The sequence below is a fragment of the Sylvia atricapilla genome, chromosome 15 (genome assembly GCF_009819655.1).
Source record: "Sylvia atricapilla isolate bSylAtr1 chromosome 15, bSylAtr1.pri, whole genome shotgun sequence".
NCBI classification, from domain to species: domain Eukaryota; kingdom Metazoa; phylum Chordata; class Aves; order Passeriformes; family Sylviidae; genus Sylvia; species Sylvia atricapilla.
In genome coordinates this window covers 10,110,352-10,130,978 of record NC_089154.1, presented here as the reverse complement: position 1 = coordinate 10,130,978, position 20,627 = coordinate 10,110,352, and the positions used below count along the sequence as shown (strand labels likewise).

The window sequence follows — 20,627 nt, the reverse complement described above, 5'->3', positions numbered from 1 at the left end:
TCCAGAGCAGGACAAAACCACCTTTTGTGACCACTGGCAGCTCAGGATGGTGGAAAAGTGAGGGGTCTGTCCTATAAGGTCAGAACCAAACAGAAATCCTCAGTCACATTATTTTAATCCTGTTTGTTAGCTCAGGTACCCCTGACAGCACAAGAATCACAAGCAACCCAAGGTACCCCACTGCTGGCTGCAGCAGCAGTCCCCAGCTCTGTCCTCAGGGTTCATGAAGCCCATGTCCTCCTGTGAGCTCTGTGACACACCTTTACTCACAAAAAGAAAACTACACTCTGCACTGACTCTTCTTCCCTCGTGTCAAACCTTTCTACCTCCACAGCCAGCTGTGCATCAGAGAACCAGCAGATGAGAGGCCCTGTGACCACATCACAGTGATTTCTGAGATAACAGGAACAAACTAAAATTATTCCCCAGTCTCGCTCTTCCTCTGTCAGCTGAGAAGCACTCACTGCCTGCATGGAGAAACTCAGTCTGGGGCACCTGCAGCCCCTAAGTAGTTCCACAGACCAAAGTTCCATGCTAGAGTTTGGCTAAGCAGAGTTAAACTTCTGTTGCTACACACTCATTAGGGTGTTTCCCCCTGTCCCTCACCCCTGGCCTGTGCCTGGGGAAGTTCTCAGCAGAGCACCAGTCCCAGCTCCTGCAGATCCTTCAGTGCTGTGCTCCCACTCAGCTGTGCCTGGCACTGGGGCTGTCCTGGGCAGTCAAAGGACAGCTCCTGCTCCCACAAGCACACTGGGACCCCTGACTGAAAAGTGCCACAGGAGGATCCTTGCCAGGCTGCCTGACTTACACAGAACACTGTCCAGACCCCATGCCTCAGGAAAAGCAGGATGCATGGAGCCACGTTGCCTCTAGATAACGCTTTTGACTAGAAATGGCTGAGAGAAACTGTGCTTTGAAGAGCCTGTAGACAAAACAAGAGTCCTCTTTCTTTAGTAGCAGCTAAATGCGTTTCATGGCAACCTGTAGTGAACCAAGAACAAGAAGAGCTTCAGAGGGTACTCAGGAAACAATTCTGCCACTGCTACAGGCTGTGACTGCCTGGCAGGCTCTGTGTCCCCTTACAGGTGATGAGGATAGAGTCAGTCAAGTTCTGCTAGTGTTCAAAGGGGACAGGAGGTGATGTGGAACAAGTATCCTCCCCTCCTCTCTCCCCCACCTGCTCACTTCCCTTTCATTTTGAGGCAGGATCCCACAGGTCAGCTTTTGGGGAAGAAGGAAGTTGAACAAATGTTTCCACTCTAAGTGACTACTGATCACCACCAAACTACAGGAAAGCCATAGCCCTGGGTCTCAGAATTAGACAAGATCCACCCCAGAGATGCTCCCACAAGGAGTTTGGAGGTTAACCAGGTGCTAAGGCATTACACTGCAATCTCTGAGAGTCTTCTCCTTCCCTCCTGCTTCCTTCAGGACCGAGTTTCCACTCCAAGCCAGGCAAAGACAACCCCCTCCCCAGGCAGTTGAAACCCCAGTGGCCACATTCCCCTCCAGCTGCTGGGAGCACCACACTCCCAGCTCCAGCCAGGCTTCAAAGCTCACACAACAGCTACAGAGAGAGGCACAAAGGCCACAACTCAAGACAGACAGAGGGTTTGTCTGCTCGTTGAAATCTATAGAATTTGGCTCTCCAGCCTGTGAACTCTGCACACTCGAGTGCTCCCTTGGGGACTGGTGTGTGTCTGGATCAAAGCCATAAAGGCTTGTTCCTAGCAAAACCCAGCACTCGCCTCTGATTTCTTCACACTGAAGAAATCTCTGCACAAAGAATGCATATTAATCACCACAGCCAAAAGCAGCAAGAGCACCTTTCAAAGGCCCTGAACAGACAGAGGCCATTAAATAACCAAAGGAATATCTGAGTCCTCTGTCTCCTACGCAAGCTTGAATGAAAACAGCCGTGTGCTGAGCCACTCGTTGGATTTAATTTTGTGACCCAACTCTTCAAACTTCCACGCTTCCAGACAGAGCAGGGAATCCTTGCAGTGTCATGTCCTCCATCAGCTCAGAAGACTGTGGGAGGAGGTTTGTGGTATTGCAAAACAAACAAGGAAATGGGGTTTATTTTTTTAATAAATCCATTTGCACATCAGCAACACAAACAGCACAGCCCTGGAAAGGGCGAGGATTGCAGAGCTACACTGACCTATTTTCATTCTGTTTTCTCTTTATATTGAGAAAATAGAACTTGGCAACGGCACTGGGATATGGGAGAGAATCATTTTTGTCCAAAAAGGAAGATCTTTTTCATAAGAATGGGCTGTAAGATTCAAACCTCTCACGTCATATTTATCACGAGTTCCTGATCTTCCTGGATTGCTCATGCCTTCAGATCTGGCTCTTTTAAGTGCTTCCAGCTACAAGCTTGGTTTGACTTCTTCCCCTGAGGAAAGAACTGCTGCTGTCATGTTTGAACTGCGCAATCCTTCCTGCTAGTCAGCAGGACACCTACAGTTGGAAAAGTCCCAGGGGCCCTCCCAGGAGCAGGCTAATGATGTGCACATCTAGGATTTTGCCAGAAGAAGCAGGGATGCATTCACAGGCACTGGAGCACTCATAAAAACAGAATACAAATATTTCTGCAGCCTGTTCCAAAAACACACTTGTCTCCCAAACCAAGGGTATCTAAGGTACAAACACATGAACCAGTTATTGCAGGAGAAGGCAGGCTACAACTGGGAGTCTTTTAACTATTCTCTGTGAGCTGCTGCCAGCCCCAAAATGGAAAAGCAATGCAGAGCACCCTCTCCTTTATCTGGAGGGAAATTACATTATGGGCAATCACTAGTGAGTAGCTGAGGTACAGATCACACACCTCCTCCATGTTTCTCCTGATTTTCAAAACTAAGAAAATGGACACAGCCAGAAAAATAAATAAAACTGAAGATACTGGGGGTCTTGAACTGTTCAGAGGCAGGTCAGTGCTAATTCCTTGCCACTAAAGAGGCTTGGGCATAGGTAGATTTCTGTTACCCTTGGGGTGATGCACTAGCTCATCCTCTGAGAACTGGTGTGTTAAATCTTGAGGGAGTTGTAACCACAAAGTAACGAATTCCTGTTTCACCCAAAAGGCTTCCACAGTTATCTGCACTAGCACCAGAAGGTGCAGGGTACCTTCCCCTGGGCATGGGGCTGCAGAGGTGGACACACCTTCACAATCACCAACACAATCACCTTCACCAGACCTTGCTGGTCATCTGTGGTCCCACAAAAGTGATGACACAGCTCCCTGTGAGTTCAACAGTTCAGGACAAGAGGCAGGCAGCTGTGGGGAGCTACCTGTTTCCACGATCTTGGCTAGGAAACACTGCAGCTGAGCGTATCTCCCACCACAATTACCTGGGAAAGTCTGCTGAACATACTTTGAGACAGGTTAGGACAGGACTGACAAAGCCACCAGCTTTTAGATGGAGCCCAGCAGGAAACTCTCTGGCTTGCAGAAAGGCTTCCCCTTGGTCATGGAAACCAGCTGATCCCAAAGCCAGGCCCAAGACACAGCACTGTGGCTCTCAGGTGAGCAGAGGCTCCACAACAAGAAAAGCCATTGCTCAAGGAGAGCCACCTTCTTTTCCCTTCCTTCCCTCCTCTCACCCTCAGCTGCATGACCATAACCAGGCTCCTGGCAGGAGTTTTGCAGGAGTGCTGATACTATCGGGATCAGTGGCTGTTCCAGCAGACAAGCAGGAATAACTTGTTTAGCACTTCTAAGGAGCCATGCTGCAGGCTGAGAGCTGGGAGAAAATTCCTGCTTTTCACAGGGGGCCAGAAAGTTTCTCCCATTTTAGGATTCAGCATCGATTTAAGAGAGTGGAAAAAAAAAAGGTGTTTTGTTTTAAAGAGCATCTTTATCCCAATCAAGTGCAATAGAAGAAGATCTGGATTTACACACAAGACAGCTTTTGCACATGCTTGTTCCATGAATGCAGCTGTTAGCACCAAAAAAGATTGAGGAAAAGGAAAATCCACCAGCCCAGGCAGGGGAAAGCTGCATTCCTGTTAGTGCACTGAAAATGTACTCACTCCACTCAGAGCTCTAAGAATGCAGCCCAGATTTTTTTTTTCCACTAGAATTTGAAAAGAATAAATCAAAGTAATTACAGCACTGCCCTTACAGAATTGCTTTGCAAAGCTGAAATCAGAGCTTCAAAAGGTTTTTACTAGCAGCCAGCAAATCCAGAGAAGCAGAGATGCCTACTTGGGCAGCTGCACTGGCCCCAAGACGTGCTTCAGGAGCCACTTCCACATGGAAAAATAGCCTGGGTTGAATTAAAGCAGCTTATAAAGTCTATATTTGTATCTGACTTTCCCCCTACACATCTGCACGAAATCAGGATCATGCCTTCCAAAAAGTTCCCTGGCTTCTGGCACAGCCCCTGCACCCACATTTACATAACATTTACTGTTCAAGCACCCTAGAGCAGAAACAGGCTGTTCATCATTCCTGTATTATGGAGAAATGGAAGTATGATTTATTAAATGAAAGGCCAGGAGTGGAAGAAGAAGCTGAATATGGGTGCTTTGACCTTTTAGAAGGTTTGGTGCACCAGGGACTGCTGCCACCCCAGCAGGACAGCACAGAACCACCACTGGCTAATTTTTCATCAGTGGGGAAATCACTGCTGATTCTGGTTTCATGCAGAGGGTTCATGAACACAGGCCTCAGTTCTGCCATCTAACAGAGATTCCTCTCTCACTGAACCATGGACAGGGTGGATTAAAAAAATTCACATTAAAAAAAATCCTTTGAAGTTGACAGCTCTGTTCATGTTCAGAAACTCTAGCTAGAAATTGTTCAAATTTAATTTAAAAGACACTGGGTAGTTCATGTTTGCTGCACAAGTTTTGAAGGCCAGATAACAGCACTGGTGACAGTCACTGGCTCAATGCATGGCACTAAATTTCAGAAAAAAGTGTTCTTAAGTGAACCAAAACCCGTGTTTTCTTCCTCCAACCAACCAAGAGGAGAGCTACTAGTTACAGAGGACTGAAAATATTCTCTGTCCAGAAATAGTTGGTTGTATTTGGTAATTAAAACAATTCTATTAAGCAATTATTCTTCAAGGCACAACTTGACAAAAGAGTCTCTTAAGAGTTCCAACATGAGCAGTTTAATCAACAAGAACAAACATTGCTGGTCTTGGGTCACTCAGGTACAATCCCAGCCCAGTACAGCCTGGTTCAAGATGTGGGCTAAAAAAAATATTAAATATTTATTTTTAGAATAACTTTGGGTTATTGTCATTTTGGCATAAAATGCAAAAGTGGGAGTCTGAAAAATAGATTTTAAACTATATGGATATTCTTTACAGACATAAAAAAAAATAGCACAAGGTCTGATATGAAGCTCATTGTGCTGTAGATGCAGATGTTTCATTGCTAACAACCAGTGACAACGAAATTCTCCTTCTGAGTAAACCAACAGGGGAAAACAAGATTAAAATCAGTTCTTTAAACCAAGCCTTACTGACTGAAGCCATGGCTTAAGTCTGGCAATGTAAATACATCCACCCTGGCCATAGAGGCCCTCAGTTCTCCCCATCAGCTCATGGATGGTTTCCTTCTCAGGCCAAAAACCAAGGAACACTGCAGGGCAGCACGAGGGACAGTGGCCACCTTTCCACGTTGTACCTGTGTCAGGGAAAGAGGACTTCAATCTCCAAGGCTGCCATTCCAACACCTTCACTAGCACTAAATTCACAGGAAACCTAAGGACCTAAGAGACAGAACACGGAAACTTTATCAGGATTTCTAAGGCATCCTGCTGCATTCAGCTCTGCTCAGGAAAAGCTGGATCTCAACAGAAGGTGTATTCAGAGTTTGTTGAGAGAGAATTTTCAAGCACTTTATAAAGGAGTTCATTTATTACCTCCCCAAAATAAAAGCAGCCATAGGCTTCAACAGGAGAAGGAAAAGGGGCCTAAACAAAAATTCTGGATCAGGATATCATCCAGTTTGAAGGAATGCATCTCTGGAGTGGAGAATTGAGCCACTCTCATTTCCAAAAATACACTATTGATTGATCATTAGTGGGATGCTTATACTCTGCATAAAACAAATAAGCCCTGTTATGGTTTGTCATAGATATTTCTCCCTGCTGAAGCCTCTGCAGGTCCCTTCAACCAAGGCAAAGTTTAGCCCCAGCTCCAGAGCATCACTGCAGAAGCCTTCAGCCCTAAGTCCAGGAGCCCCTGATCAGCCAAAAGCCTCTCCTAGAGGAAGCCAAGAGCTTCTGCAGCCTGAATCTTCCTTTACCCCTGGAGCCAAAGGAATTCTTTGTCCCATGGCCATTGGAAGTGCACCATGCCATACCAGCACCTCACCTGTACCCAACTCACACCAGGCAGAGCACATTCCAGCCACCTTTGCTCTGAACAGAGAGAGGAAATTTTTCATGGTCTTATGGGCGACAGTATTGACTGGAATGGTTTAAATGTGCTGATTTAGATAAAAAGGTTTTTAAATCTGGAAGGATGTACTATCAGGATATGAGAAGGTTCCCACAGATGACATTTTGGTCATTTTTTCCACAGCTAACCAAAGACTAATGTGTACATGGCAGGAAACACACACAGACAGGGTTTCAGGAAGTAAATCCTCTCCCATCTACCAAAAGCCAGTGTTGAGCTGGGCATTTATCCCAAAATGGGCTTTGGGTGGGCCTCAGCTCCACAGACTTGCTCTGTTAATGTCAGACTGAACTTTACTTTGGTGGCCCACATGCTCCTGTCACAGAGAACACAGAAAGGCAGTGAATTGGGTGATCTGGGGAAAAAATACATAGTATTTGAAGGGAAGGGTGATTGTTTTTTTCATTTCACAGAACACCTCACAGACAAAACATACAGCTGTGAGTTCCTTTCCTTTGTTGCACACATAATGGTTTCCCTACACCCTGAAACCAAACCAAAAAGGGAACAAGAGAAGATATTGGCTACACGAGGGAATTGAAAGTAATATTCAAAGTTATCAGAAAAAAAAAAAAAAAAAGTTTCCCACTCTACCATGTGTGGCAGCAGTGCCTCAGGGGTGATGAATGGGAGATGTTTGACAGCTCATCACCCCAGCTCCTGTGCCCCTCCACGTGCCCACAAGCCCAGGACTTACACAGCCATGCCACCAACAAACTCCTCTGTAGCCTGGCAGTAGATTGTGATGGCAACACGGGCATCTGCATCAAAGGTGAACTCCAGGCTGTACAGGACCTTCTGCTTCCCATTCTCCTCAGTAGGGCTGTCAACATCATCTTTATACCTGAAAGACAATGCCAGAGGATTAGAACATATCTTTATGAGATATCAACAAGATCACTCTGGAAATAAAGACAAGAGTACTCCAGCCTTGGTGTTCTGTGCAGGCAAAGCAGCCTGGGCTTCCACCTTGGGCTTCCCAGATTTCCATTCTTTTCCCTGAGACGGTTCTTCCAAGATCTGACTGAAGTTTATTGAAGTGAACTAATGATGGTGCTGAGGGATCTCACCCAGCCTTACAGTGCCAGGACACAGAATGAGACAAGAAAGGGAGATCCTGAACGTCAAATGCTGAGGAGAAGAAACACTCTCCTTCTTTTTAAATCTTCACATTAGGCTCAGTATTTGAGCTAAAGAAATCATGCATGGGTTTGAGAAATCTAAAGTGTAATTCTTTTAATTCTGCAACGAAATGGTGCGTGACAGGCAAAAACCCCAAGGTTTCTGTAACACAAAGAACTCCTGAAGCCAAACAAAGGATATCTCCAGTATCACACAGAAGATATTTAGCTCAGAAAGCATCCAGATATAGGAACTTCAAACACCTTTGAATGTACAAATGATCAACTAGACCTCTGGTGCTGAGAGGGACTGGAGCTTGCATGCATTTATAATATGAACAAAAATTAACATATCCAACTGCAAACAGACACATGATAACCAATACAACGAGCTTGGAAGTTATTTCAATTAATGTAAAAGTGAGCCCTAATTTGGCTACAGGCTCCTGCACAGCTGGATCCAACTGTATGATCACCACTGCCAGAGTTACTCCTTTTCCCTGCTGCAGGAAAAAGCACAAATCCAGTGCAGAAGAGATACAAAGCCAGCTCTGGGGCAGTGAGCTATGGCCATGGGCCAGGGGGACTTACAGGGTGCCAGGAGTGGCCACAGACACCAGCAGATCTTGGAACAAGCAGCCAACACAAAACACCACAAGAAAATTACAGCATGACAGAATATCCTGAGTGGGAAGGCACCCCCAAGGATCATCCAGTCCAGCTCCTGGCCCTGCACAGACACCCAACAATCCCACCCTGTGTCTGAGCATTGTCCAAAACTCCTGGAGCTCTGGCAGCCTCGGGGCCGTGCCCATTCCCTGGAGAGCCTGGGAAGTGCCCAGAACCCTCTGGGGAAAGAACCTTGCCTGATATCCAACCTAAACCTCCCCTGACACAGCTCCAGTCATTCCATGATCCTGTCCCTGTCACAGAGAGCAGAGATTGGAGCTGCCCCTCAGGAGGAGCTGCAGCCCCCGCTGAGCTCTGCCCTCAGTCTCCTCTTCTCCTGAACTGACCAAGCTCTCCCTGCCTTGAAGAGCAAAGTGACAGACAAATGGATGTGATTCACTGGCAGATTCTCCATAAATTCAAATCCCATGACCACAGGTACCACTGTGAGCTCGGGCACTGCGTTGGAATGGTGAGGGCAGCAAGGCTGCCTTTGAGAGGTGTAACAGCACTGACCTGACCCAGCTCCAGCCTCACTTGTTTATCAGTAATACCTTAATTGCCATGATGGCTGGGTCACAGCCAAGCAGCTGAACTATTCAGGAAAAGCTTGGCATCATCTCTATTTCACAGTATCAGCCTCTCCCCTCAGTGAACTCCCTCGATGAATACACTGTACTGTCAAAAATAGTCAGAAATGGTCAGATGTACCTCCATAATTCAATCTAAAAATTGCCAAGGGAATCATTATTTACCAACTTCACTGACATATAACAACTGCTGCCTAATTAAGAGGTTTCCAGCATGAATTTTATTTAACACCACACCGAACAGGAATGAAATGTTCAGTTTCAGTAATTTAATACAGAAGGTGCAAAATAACATTTAAGAGCAGTATAATCAAATACCCAACACACGAACTTGTACTAATGTAACCCCAGTGAACCACCACAGCACACACCCGCATTCCTGTCTGAAGGGCTTGGAGAGGCTTTTGCCAGAGGTTCACCTAGGTCAGAACAGCAAATCAAGCTAAAAACACCCAACACACCAGTATAAAAAAATACAAATCCCAAGAACTGGAGTCTTTACACCTGCAGAAACCTGGACACAATATACACTACAGAGCAATATGGTATTTTCACACAAGCCAGTTGCATTCAAAGTGAAAATCATGGCACTTGAAGGCTGTAAAGAAGAAACACTGGGCAGAAGGGTGGTTTTGCCCTTCTGAACATGGGAACCATCAACATTTTGTGCTGGACTGACCCAAGAACACAGATGGCAACAATCCACCCACAAGTGTTGTGTGTGTCCAAGAGAGAAGCAGCACAAGTCACCTCCTGCTGTGCTGCACTCTGTGGATCCAAGGTTGGAAAAAAAGGATCCAGGCTATGATAGACTTGCCACTTCTTCCAGAAGCAGCAGGGTGGGAGAACCAGCACCTCTTGCAGGCAGAGGTTCCTTCAGACTCACCTCATGCACAGATAGGTATTAAATAGAGATGCCCAGCACATGCGAGAGCTACAGCACAGACTGAGATACCTGTGACAGTACCAAGTAACAACAGGGACGCCTGAGTGTGCGGCAGCTCACACACAAACAACATGCCATTGGCACAACCACTGCCTGCTCTGCCTTCTCTGGGACAAAAAGCACCTCAGATCACTCTCCTGCTCCCAGCTTCACCCTGCACCTCTCTGCCAGCACTCAGAATGTGCTTCCATCCTTCCAAGGAGATAAGGGGTTAAAGCCAGGCTAGACTAGATCTGTTGCCCTGGGAAACCACTGAGGGGCCACTGCAGCGCCTGGAGGGAATGCATCTGCTGGGAAGTAGGAGAGGCTGAGCCTCAGCCTGAACAGCACCACTGGAGCAGAGGGCAAGGCACAAGTGCCTAAATGGTAACAGTCACAGCAAGGCTGTGCCCTCCTGCTGTAACATCCCTGCTGCTGGAGGCACAGAAAATCATTCACCACCTTCCAGTACCTGAATGGTACAAAAAGATGCAGAGAGACTATTTACAAGAGCCTGAAGTGACAAGACAAAGGGGAATGGCCTCAAACTGACAGAAGGCAGGGTTAGATTAGACATTAGGAAGAAATTTTTCTCTGTGAGGGTGGTGAGTCCCTGACAGAGGTTCCCCAGAACAGCTGTAGCTGCCCCTGGATCCCTGGCAGTGTCCAAGGCCAGGCTGGACAGGGTTTAGAGCAGCCTGGGATAGTGGAATGTGTCCCTGCTCATGGCAGGGGTGGAAGGAGATGAGCTTTGAGGTCCCTTCCAACCCAAACCAGTCTGGGATTCTATGATCTGCAGCAGAGCAAAGGGTTCAGGTGAGAACAGACTGCACAGATGGTAGCTGTTCCAAAGAACAAGCAAAGACTTCTTTGGTGCATACTTTGAGAGGCAGAGACATCTCATGTCCCACCTTAAGGTGCCGGAATGGTGGGATGTAACATCAGGGAAGTAATGAGACAAAAATCACACATTTTGCATTCCTCTTTCTTTGAAGGAGACGTGGCAAACAAGGAGGTGGTTCAGGTGCCTCAAGAGCTCTTCTGTCTCCACCTGCACTTGAATTTTACAGTGCCCATTTAGCCAAGCCCTATAGACAGTGTCCGTGTGGGGTGGCCACAGATACATGCACAAACTTGGGAACCAGTGACTTTTCTGGGTGTGCCTTTGGGTCATGCACAGAGGTGCATCACAATCACAGGTACAGAGGAAGACTGACCACCTTTGAGAACAAATAGCTGATCCAATGTTTTGATGCAAAGCAGGATGACCAAGGGAGCTGAGGCCACCTGGTCTGACATCACTCCTGGATAAAACAATGGAAAGGCTGGAGCTTTTTACTGTCTGTTAAAGAATTAAAAGATAAAAATATAATTAACAGCAGTCATGACAGTTTTATAGAACAAGGTTGAACCGAACCCAATTTCATCCTTTGAGGAGATTCAAAAGTCTGATAAACACAGTAGACATGCAGGATAAATGTCAAGTATCCCTTGGCTGAGTGCTGCGAGATCTGCATTTACCCAGTGTTTGAGCAGGCAATGGATGACAGCAGAATTAGTGACATCTCTGTCAGCACTGACTTTCACAGGGGAGAGCATCACCAAACACAGGGATTCTCCTTTTTGGGGTTTCTGCCAAGATCTGTCTCCTGAGCTGGTCTTCCAGCAGCTGGAAGTGCTTTCAGGAGAAGAGGGAACAGTCCATACCAGCACACCAGGTACTGGAGCTCCAAAATAAAGCTTCCAGTCCAAGGCCAAATGTGGGACACAAGACAAATAGAAGGAAGTCTTTCTCTTTTAGTGGTTAACAGCAAAATTCCTGCTACCCTGCTCTGAGGTTCACAGTCTCCTCCAGCCAGAAATCAAACACGCACAAGTAACACTGAAGGCTCAGAAATTTAACACCAATATCCACAGGTTTGTTGTTTATCCTGTAAAAATTCAGGACCTGGCAAAGCTCAGAATTTTGTCTGGTCAGAGCTGAGCAGGAAGGCCAGAGTGGGCATTTCCCTATATTCCTCCACGGCACCTCTCATGTGAGGACAAGCTGAGAGAGTCAGTGTTGGAGAACTTACAAGTCCTTCCAACATCTAAAGGTGATCCAGGAGAGCTGGAGAGGGACTTTGGATAGGGGCCTGGATTAACAGGACAAGAGGCAATGGCTTCCCACTACCAGAGAGCAGGGTTAGATGGGATATTGGGAAGAAATTTTTCCTTGTGAGGTTGGGGAGGCCCTGGCACAGGTCACCCAGAGAAACTCCGGCTGCCCCTGGATCCCTGGCAGTGTCCAAGGCAAGGCTAGACAGAGCTTGGAGCAGCCTGGGATAGTGGAAGGTGTCCCTGCCCATGGCAGGGGGTGGGACAAGATGGTCTTTAAGGTCGCTTCCAACCTAAATCAGTCTGGGATTCTATGAAAAACAAAAAGCTTGAAGGGATGTTACCATTAGAACATACACTTAGAACTTTACACCTGGACACTTGCCTCAGCATCACTATATTTGGTGGAGGATGTGGTAAATTGACCAGTTCTGGAAAGAATGTGCAAACCTTAACCACTGGTTTTGAATAAGCCAGGCTGGAGAGGGCACAAAGTGTCCTTTACGTGCACAGAGGAAGGAAGACAAAGCCTCTGGACCAGAAGAGTAGAAAAGCACAAGACAAAATGTACCCTTGGGGACTGCCAATTAAAAACTCATTTTGGGTCTACATCAGTGCAAAATTCAATAGAGTCATGTTGGCAGTATTGTCGTCAGCACTGACACAGCAGCAGCGGCACAAGAGCCTGTGAGAGCTCATGAGGCAGAAAAAGAACTGCTAGTACCAGGAATTAGATGGATGAAAACCTAGATACTGTCAAGGTGCATGGACACTACACTCCAAATAGTCCAGAGCTGCAACTCTGCTTGGAGAAATGGGACGTGTGACCACAGAAAGCAGAATGGCAGAACTACATGTACTAAACAACACCAACTGCTCCATGCACAGCCAGGCCACTCCCAGGGAAAAAAAGCCACATCCCATCTGGCTTATGTTCCTTCTCTTTTTTCCTGGAGAAGTACTTCACCCTTATGCTGAAAAACCAAAGCGCTTGCAGAGCAGTTTACCAATGGTCACTTATTTGGAAGCTCAAACAGCTTTGAAACCACAGGTTTTGCTCATTTTAAAACAAAACAAAACAAACCGAAAAACCCCACGTCTGTTTTCACATAAAAGCAAACAGAGGGTTTTTGGTTATGACTCAAAGTGCTCACGTTACACCACACTCTCAGAGCCACCTTGGCTGGGAGCTGCAGCTGGGCCCTTGCCAGAGCTCCAGCCCCGAGACGCACAATCCGGAGCGACTCCAGCCAGGATCGTTGGGAAATGCTCTGCCTGGACATCTGCCCAGTGCTCAGACCCAAACAAAGCACTGAATGCTGGGCCCTGTACTTCAGCCATCTGTTGGAAAGGGGACAGCTGCAGGTCTGAGTGTGAGCCAGTGCTTTAATCCAGCTCCGCTGGTTCAGAGCTCAGCGTGGAACAGTGAAAGGTAACATCTCCATGACTGTCCTTCCCCCACGCATGGGACACAGGCCATCCAAACAAAGGCATAAGACTAGGACCAAACTTCAGCTAGGACTGGCAGCAGGAGAAACCTGAGGAATCAGTACCACTCAAGACCTATCAGTCTTCCCAGCCCGTGACTCGCACCAGAATCAGCTCCTTTCTGGCTTCTCCTTGCACAGGAATGCAAGAAGGAATCTGTCTGTAAAGTTTATTGACCTGACTAATATCTTCCGCTCATGCTAATGATTTCATGGCTTTGTTTACTACTCCAATCTGTCCTGCAGAAAGAGACACATCACTGGTCTTGTTTGGAAACACAGATTGTTTGAATAAGGAGCATATAAACCACTTGAAAGCTCAAAAAGGGAACACAGAAAGCTCTGGACATATCTAGCAACAAGGATCTGGATATCAGCCATTCTCCAAAACCTTATCAATACAGTTTGGCTCTGGCTGATAGATCACTGGGTTGAGTAAAATGAAAGGTTCAGGTAATGGCAGTACCTCACAAGTCGGAGAGAGTCTTTGCGGATGTTCACCAAACTCCTCAGTGTCTTCACTGGCTCATGTGGAGCTGGAGTTATATAGGGAAACTGGAATAAAGAGACAAATAATTCTTCTGTTATTACACCATAAAAGGTAGCAGCATGTTACCTAGCATGCAATTTACCCAAATCAAGAAGCATGTAGCTTCCAGGGTACTCAGTACAGCAGCCACAAGGAACTGCAATAGCAAATTTTATTTGCAGATAAATCAAGCATGTTTCCGGGTGAAAATCCTGCCCTGGCCCAGCAACAGCTCATACTGGAATCACACACTTCAAAAAACGGGCATTTTCACGAGGTCTTCTTCTCTACCCTGAATTCTCAGTCAGGAAGAAACCTTGCTCTCTCAAGCTTTATTTTTCTACTAAAGAAACCACCTCCAGCTTGAGCTGAAGAAATGCAGCTCTTTCATGTGTATTACAGCATGCAAGCAGTGATCTGACTGCTAATCGGCATGCTGAAGCCCTGGATTATGGGGGAAAACTCTTTTTATTCTGAAACAATGGGGCAAATGTTCTGGAAAAGAAAAGAAAGGGGGCCTCATTCTATTCTATTCTACAGTCAAGAAACCTTCTCTCATAGATTGTCCTTTAAATAGGGACAATAATGCTTCAGACTGTAATTCTCCTTAATGGGCACAGGATCTCCAGTGAGAAATGCAAAGGAAACTGCTTATTGTGGTGATCACAAGCTGTACAGCTGCAGACCTGCCTGCTGGGCACCAGGGACCACCAACACACGTTCCCCTAGAAATGAGGCAAGGCTTCAGTTACTCCAAAGCAAGAACTGGGCCCACGTCCAGAAAACAGTGTTGCTGCTCTGTGTATGAGTGGTTTTTATTTTTTCCTTGAAGATTAATCAGAGCTGCCAAAGGGCTTTAACTTTACATAGGCAAACCATATTCCACAACAGCCTCCTTCTCTTAAACCTACTTGGCAAATGTTCCACGGTGTTAATGGCCTCTCACCCACTCCCCTCCAGAGAAATGCTGAAACCCAGTGCTGGGATGTCAGCAAGGAAACCCAGGCTGAGCCATGCAGGTAATTTAACTCTGCCAGGTCAGCCCCTGCAGGGGGGGCCCTGTCTGCAGATGTGGCACAGGGGATGTGGTGAAGCACCCCCAGGCCTGCCCAGCCCTGATACAACCACAGTTTTCCAGCTCAAGCCCCTCCTTCCTAACTCTGTTACCCAATTGTATTTCCTGCTTAACAAAGACTTCCCAGGTACCTCCTTGTCCATCCTGTGAATTGAGTGTGGTTCTAAAATGACCAATGGCACAGCTTGAGGAGAAACTCAGAAAGCAGAATGTGCTTGTAACTGTTCCAATTCCAACTTGCCTCAGTTTCCCTCACCTGTAAAACCAGGGTGATCCCAAAGTGCCACCAAGCACTACAAAGGTGAATTAATTAATGATCACAGCTTTTCTGATGAGGAGAACCACTACTTTTAGTTCTCATTTTCATGTTTGGAAGCTGCAGAAACAACCAGGACAATAGTCAACAAAGCAAGCAGCTCTCCCCTTTCCTCCCCAGCACTCAGAAAACATGTCCAAATGGCTCCTACTCTGTTACCTTTTGGTCCTTTTTAAGCAGTTCTGAGATGAAAGAGAAATCCAAAACATAACACTTGCATGAATTTCCTGTCTTTCCCTCACAACAGCATTAATCCCTTTCCAAGAAGAAGCTGATCATTTGAGCAAGTAGCTTTTCACAGTCTCACAGACACCTGTGGGCCCAAAATTACATTTATGTTCCAGCTAGGAAAAGAGAAGGAGGGACTTTCTGAGCAGCCCATCTAGGTATAAAACCCACAAAATGTCAAGGTCTGTCTTAACACTGCCCTACACCAGTCAGGCCACTCATACACAGAAAACAGCATGTGTTGAACACTGGCTGGAAGTCATCCAACATGCCCAGGAGCCTTGGGAAGTTCAGGCTCTGCTTCTCAGCCTTCTCTGTAGCATGTTTTACACTTGCTCAGGCAGGCAGGCAGAACCAGTCCCAAATTCTGCACTCCTGAGTCCCTGTTCTTCTTCCCCCACCACTAATTCCTTCTGTCCTGAGTGAAAATAAGCCTCCAAGGTGAATTCAGCTTCCCAGGAAAAGTCAGTTTGCATCTCAACAGACTGGAATGACATTCCCCATGCAGTGAGGACCTCGTGGGTCTGTGTCACTCTGCTCTACAAACCCTACACAAGGTTTTCCAAAACAGGCAAGAAATAAACGAGTAAAACAGACAGAACAACACAGGAACTTGCCTGAACTGGTCTATTCCCAAGGAAGTTTAAGTCCATGTTCTCACCAAAAAGGTAACCCTCGGGGTGAGGGGTGTCAAACTTCTCACCTCCCATAAAGAAGTGACTTGCAAAGTAGTTTCCTAGAAACAAAAACACGAGAGAATGAAAAAAAAAAAAAAAAAAAAAGAAACCAGCAACAACAACAAAAACTCTAAATGAGTGCTTCCCGGAGAAGTCTCTGCAGTTTTAAATTCACAAGTATTAAAGAGCCACAAGACACAGAAAATACTTGCCTAATCACCCTTCCCCTGTAGTACTGAGGGCCACTGCCAACAGCAGGAGAAGAGAGGGGAAAAAACAAACAAACAAAATAAAAACCTATAATAAATATTACAGTGGAGACAACTCCATTTCAGCTTGTTTTCCAGAGAAGAGACAGGAGCAGGAAAAGTCAGCTCTTTCCACTATTGCTCCATTCTGGTCAATTCCTCCTGTTTTCTCCACTTCTCAGAGTGAAGCCCAGTCCCACAAACACCATGGGCCTGCTCAGAGAAGGATGAGGCTTCCTGCCACTGCAAAGTTCAGCACACCCAGAGGGTCTCCTGTCAGGCAAAGTTTGCCTTTTGTCTCCTCTTTCAGTCCCATATCCCACACAAGAACCACTCCAAACTGTTACTGGGAGTGCTGGAGACTGTACACCCTGATGTTGATTTAATTAATAACACTGACAGTTCTAAATGAAGAAACATTCATGTCTGGGAGAGAAAACAGGGACTGACAAAGTGGACATCAGCTCTGAAAGTTTCACCACGAATTTGTTTCATTCATTCATCTTTAAGGGATGCACTACAGTGCAAATTTCAGGACACAAGGCATGTGCAAGGTCACCGGGATTCTGGAGCATGGACTTGACTGTAAAATGAACAGAATTAATACAGGTGTGTGAGAGCACCACAAAAGTAGCTCCCTCCTAGAAAGACTTCAGGAAAACACTTTCAAATGTGAACTTCACAGAGCTAGTTTCAGAGAAATAAGTATAGGAGAGAACTAAAATAAAAGGCTCCATCCAAGCTCCATCCACTTCTCTTCAAGTTTCAGAGTGGGGCATGAGAGGACTGAGCCAAATGTACATTTGCTTCCCTGGGTGTAATGCACAGACAGCATAAATTTGTGTTAAAATGAGTCACTCTAGAAGCAGAAACTAATCATCTGAATGGCTATGGAGACATTCTGGAGGGATCTGCAGTCCCTCTAACTAGGAGCAAGCAGGATTTACACTGAAATGGAAGAGTTTTCATGAATGGCCCTGTTTTTTCCATTAAGGCTTTTTCCCTTTATGCTTCAAGAAAGGCTCTTTTCACTCTGCACAGATGGCAGTGCCTTAATGATGACGGTAGGGCTCAGCTATTGCTGAGCTCAGCTTACAAGCACCCAGATGTTTGTAGTACTGAAACACATCCTTCTTTCCAGATACAACAATCACCGTCAGCACAGGTCCAGCATCTACTTAGAATCTGTCTTACAGAATCAGAATAACAAAATCACAGAATCATTTAGGTTGGAAAACCCCTCCAAGACCATCAAGTCCAACCTGTGACCTATCATCACCTTGTCAACCAGAGCAGAACACTGAGTGCTACATCCAGTCATTTCCTGGACTCAAATGTAGGTGCCTCAAATGACAAGGAACCTTTTCCCACTCCTCCCAGAAGCAACAAATTAAAAAACTAATCTGTATATAACCTCCAAGCAAGGCCAGTCTCTCCACCAGAGATACACCACAGTGGTTTGTGTTTGCACTGAGGTTCTGAAAACCACGATGAATGCTGGAGTTTAGGAATAGATTTCATATTTTATGTGGGTCAAGTAGGATTATGCTTTGGAACATTTTATTTGATCAGCTGTGAAGACAATGCTTGTGCAGGATGTCTCAGTACCACAGCAGCTGGTTATCTGGGATCAGAGTCAGAGAACTCCCTCTTATCCAGTGAGTGAGACAGAATTACAGATTCACAGAATTGCCTGGGCTGGAAGAGACCTTAAAGATCACGGAGTTTCAACTCCCTGCCATGGACATCTTCCACTATTCCAGGCTGCTCCAAGCTCTGTCCAACCTGGCCTGGGGACACTTCCAGGGATCCATGGGCAGCCACAGCTCCTATGGACAACCTGTGCCAGGGCCTCCTCACCCTCACAGGAAAGAATTTCTTCCTAATATCCAATCTAGCCCTACCCTCTGTCAGTTTGAAGCCATTCCCCCTTTCCCTGTCACTCCAGGCCCTTGTAAATAATCTTGCCCCATCTTTCCTCTAAGCTCCCTCCGGACACTGGAAGGCCACAGTGAAGTCACCCCAAAGCTTCTCTTTTCTAGGCTGAACAATTCCAGCTCTGCCAGCCTTTCCTCTCAGCAGTGCTGCTCCATCCCTCTGATCATCCTGGACTCTCCAGCAGCTCCAGAGCCTTTCTGTGCTGGGCCCCAGGGCTGGAGGCAGCTCTGCAGGTGGGCTCTCACCTGATGTGGGCAGAGGGGCAGAATCTCCCCCTCACCTGCTGTCCACACTGCAGGATCTGCTCAGGACATGGTCTGAGAGCATCTCCAGAGATGAAAAGGTCTCTCTGGCTCAACTGGAACAAGATCCAGACACAAAACCAGCACATTCAAGGCACCTGTCACACTGTCACCACTCCACTAAGAACTTCTTTTGGCATCTCTACCAAACTGTTGGGATTTCTCACAAATACAGGCAGTAGCTGGAATCAGAGCTTCAGTTCCACATTCAGACTGAACTCTCTTTATCTTCCTGATAAGCCACCTCCTGCAACGTGAAGGAGAAGGGTTTTTTTTCCCCTAGGCACTTCCTTCCCAAGCAAACAAGAAACACAGTGCCAGGCACGAGGTGGAATACAGGGAAAATCACTCTGAGGTGCTCAGAGGGGAACACAGTGGTGAGCAAAACACTCCCCAAGGCTCTGCCATTGCTGCTGCACACACAAAAGCTGCCACACACACGAGGTCTCAACAGACAAACAAACCAGCATGGCAGCAAACTGTCTTCACAAATTCATAACACAGTTTTCAGCAGCTAAAAAAAGATATTCAGTCACAAGCTTTCAGAAACCATTTGCTACAATGACACCCAAAGTTCAGAGCTCTCAAGGTAAGACCAAAGTTATGCATTAATCCTCTCAAGCAGTATCACAATTACCTCGGAGCTGGCTCAAGTTGGAGGCAGAACACTTTAAGAAAGCATTTCTTAAATATCACATCAGGGACTAAAATGAAAAGGAAACTTCCAGATGGAAAATATGAGACATCCTCTTTTGCAGTCACTGTGACATTTAGGATTTTTAGTGTCTCTAACAGGCGTGCATGTATTTTCTATGCATTAGAATCCTGGGTTCCATTTCCAAAGCCATTACAAAGACAGCTTTAGGATTTTAGCCAGGCTATTGTGCCTCTTGAACCCTGTTCCCATATGTCCCTCCAGCCTATAAAACCACCTTAAGCAGGTGTTCCAAGGTGCTCTTTACACAGAGCTCTTGTAGCTATGGGCACAAGAAGGATGCTAAGTGCCATCCTCTTTGTCAGGAAAAAGGAAAAGCAAAAAATCCTTGGATTAATCCTCCACAGAACTGCTACAAACAGAAACCCTCCAGGAAAATGCAGCCACACACTGACCAGGAAAGAATCACACATGAACAAAAAAGGATGGAATAGGATAAAAATGCCAGAGCAAAGAAAAGCTGAGGCTTTACTTCCCCAGAGTAATCAGCACGAAGCTCAGAGAAGCATGAAATAAAAGAGAACATGACCCAACTGAGTAGATGAAGCCCAAGCAGTGGTTGTAAGAGAAATTGTTGTGGCAGAAAACTTTACAGTGGCTGGAAAAACTGGGACCACTGGGATTCCCAGAACAGCCAAGCCTGACTCATTTGTTTGTCCCATGCAAAACCAAACTGGAAACCAAGGCTCCTCCAAATGACACCAAAATACTTTACATTTAGTACAACATAGTGATGGGGGTTTATTACTGTAATTGCACCAGCATTAAGCACCAGACTGCTCCAGTCATAATTACCTCTCCCTAAACCAGCATCCTAATCCCATATCCATGCAACACATGGATGTGATGCACAAGAGACACAGCCTACAAGAGGCAGGAGCACAACTGTAATCCCATCAAAACATGGGCCGTGCCATACAACGCTCATTAACAGAAAGCAATTAGGTATCCATTTAGGCTTCTTGCCATTAATACAATTAACAGTGAAGTGACAGAAATTGAGTTCTCTTTAATTACTCAGCCAGACAGTCACCACCACGGCAGACTGACAGCACAGTTCCAAGCCTGAACCAGCAGCAGTGTGGTTCAGGACCAGCGACACTGTCGTGGTACACAGCAACACAGAGATGGACTGAGTGTGACTCTGGGTACTCTTCTCCTATTTAAAACCACTCTTTCTTTGATTAAAACCTCATTCCCAAACAACAAAGCAGTTCAACTTCAGAGAGGAGCAATCCACTTCCTTTTTTCCCTCCCAGAAATCTCCAGGGAATTTTTTTCCAAG

The 20,627-nt window shown here is 46.2% G+C and overlaps 1 protein-coding gene across 1 annotated transcript in view; it reads right to left on the bottom strand.

Annotated features, from left to right (window-relative positions):
* The window catches only part of MGRN1 (mahogunin ring finger 1), a 50,401-nt gene that overhangs the window by 26,499 nt on the left and 3,275 nt on the right, over positions 1 to 20,627 (bottom strand). Inside the window, 3 exon segments of the mRNA XM_066330136.1 lie at positions 7,123 to 7,269; positions 13,781 to 13,869; positions 16,080 to 16,198. Coding sequence (XP_066186233.1) covers positions 7,123 to 7,269; positions 13,781 to 13,869; positions 16,080 to 16,198 — 355 coding nt within the window.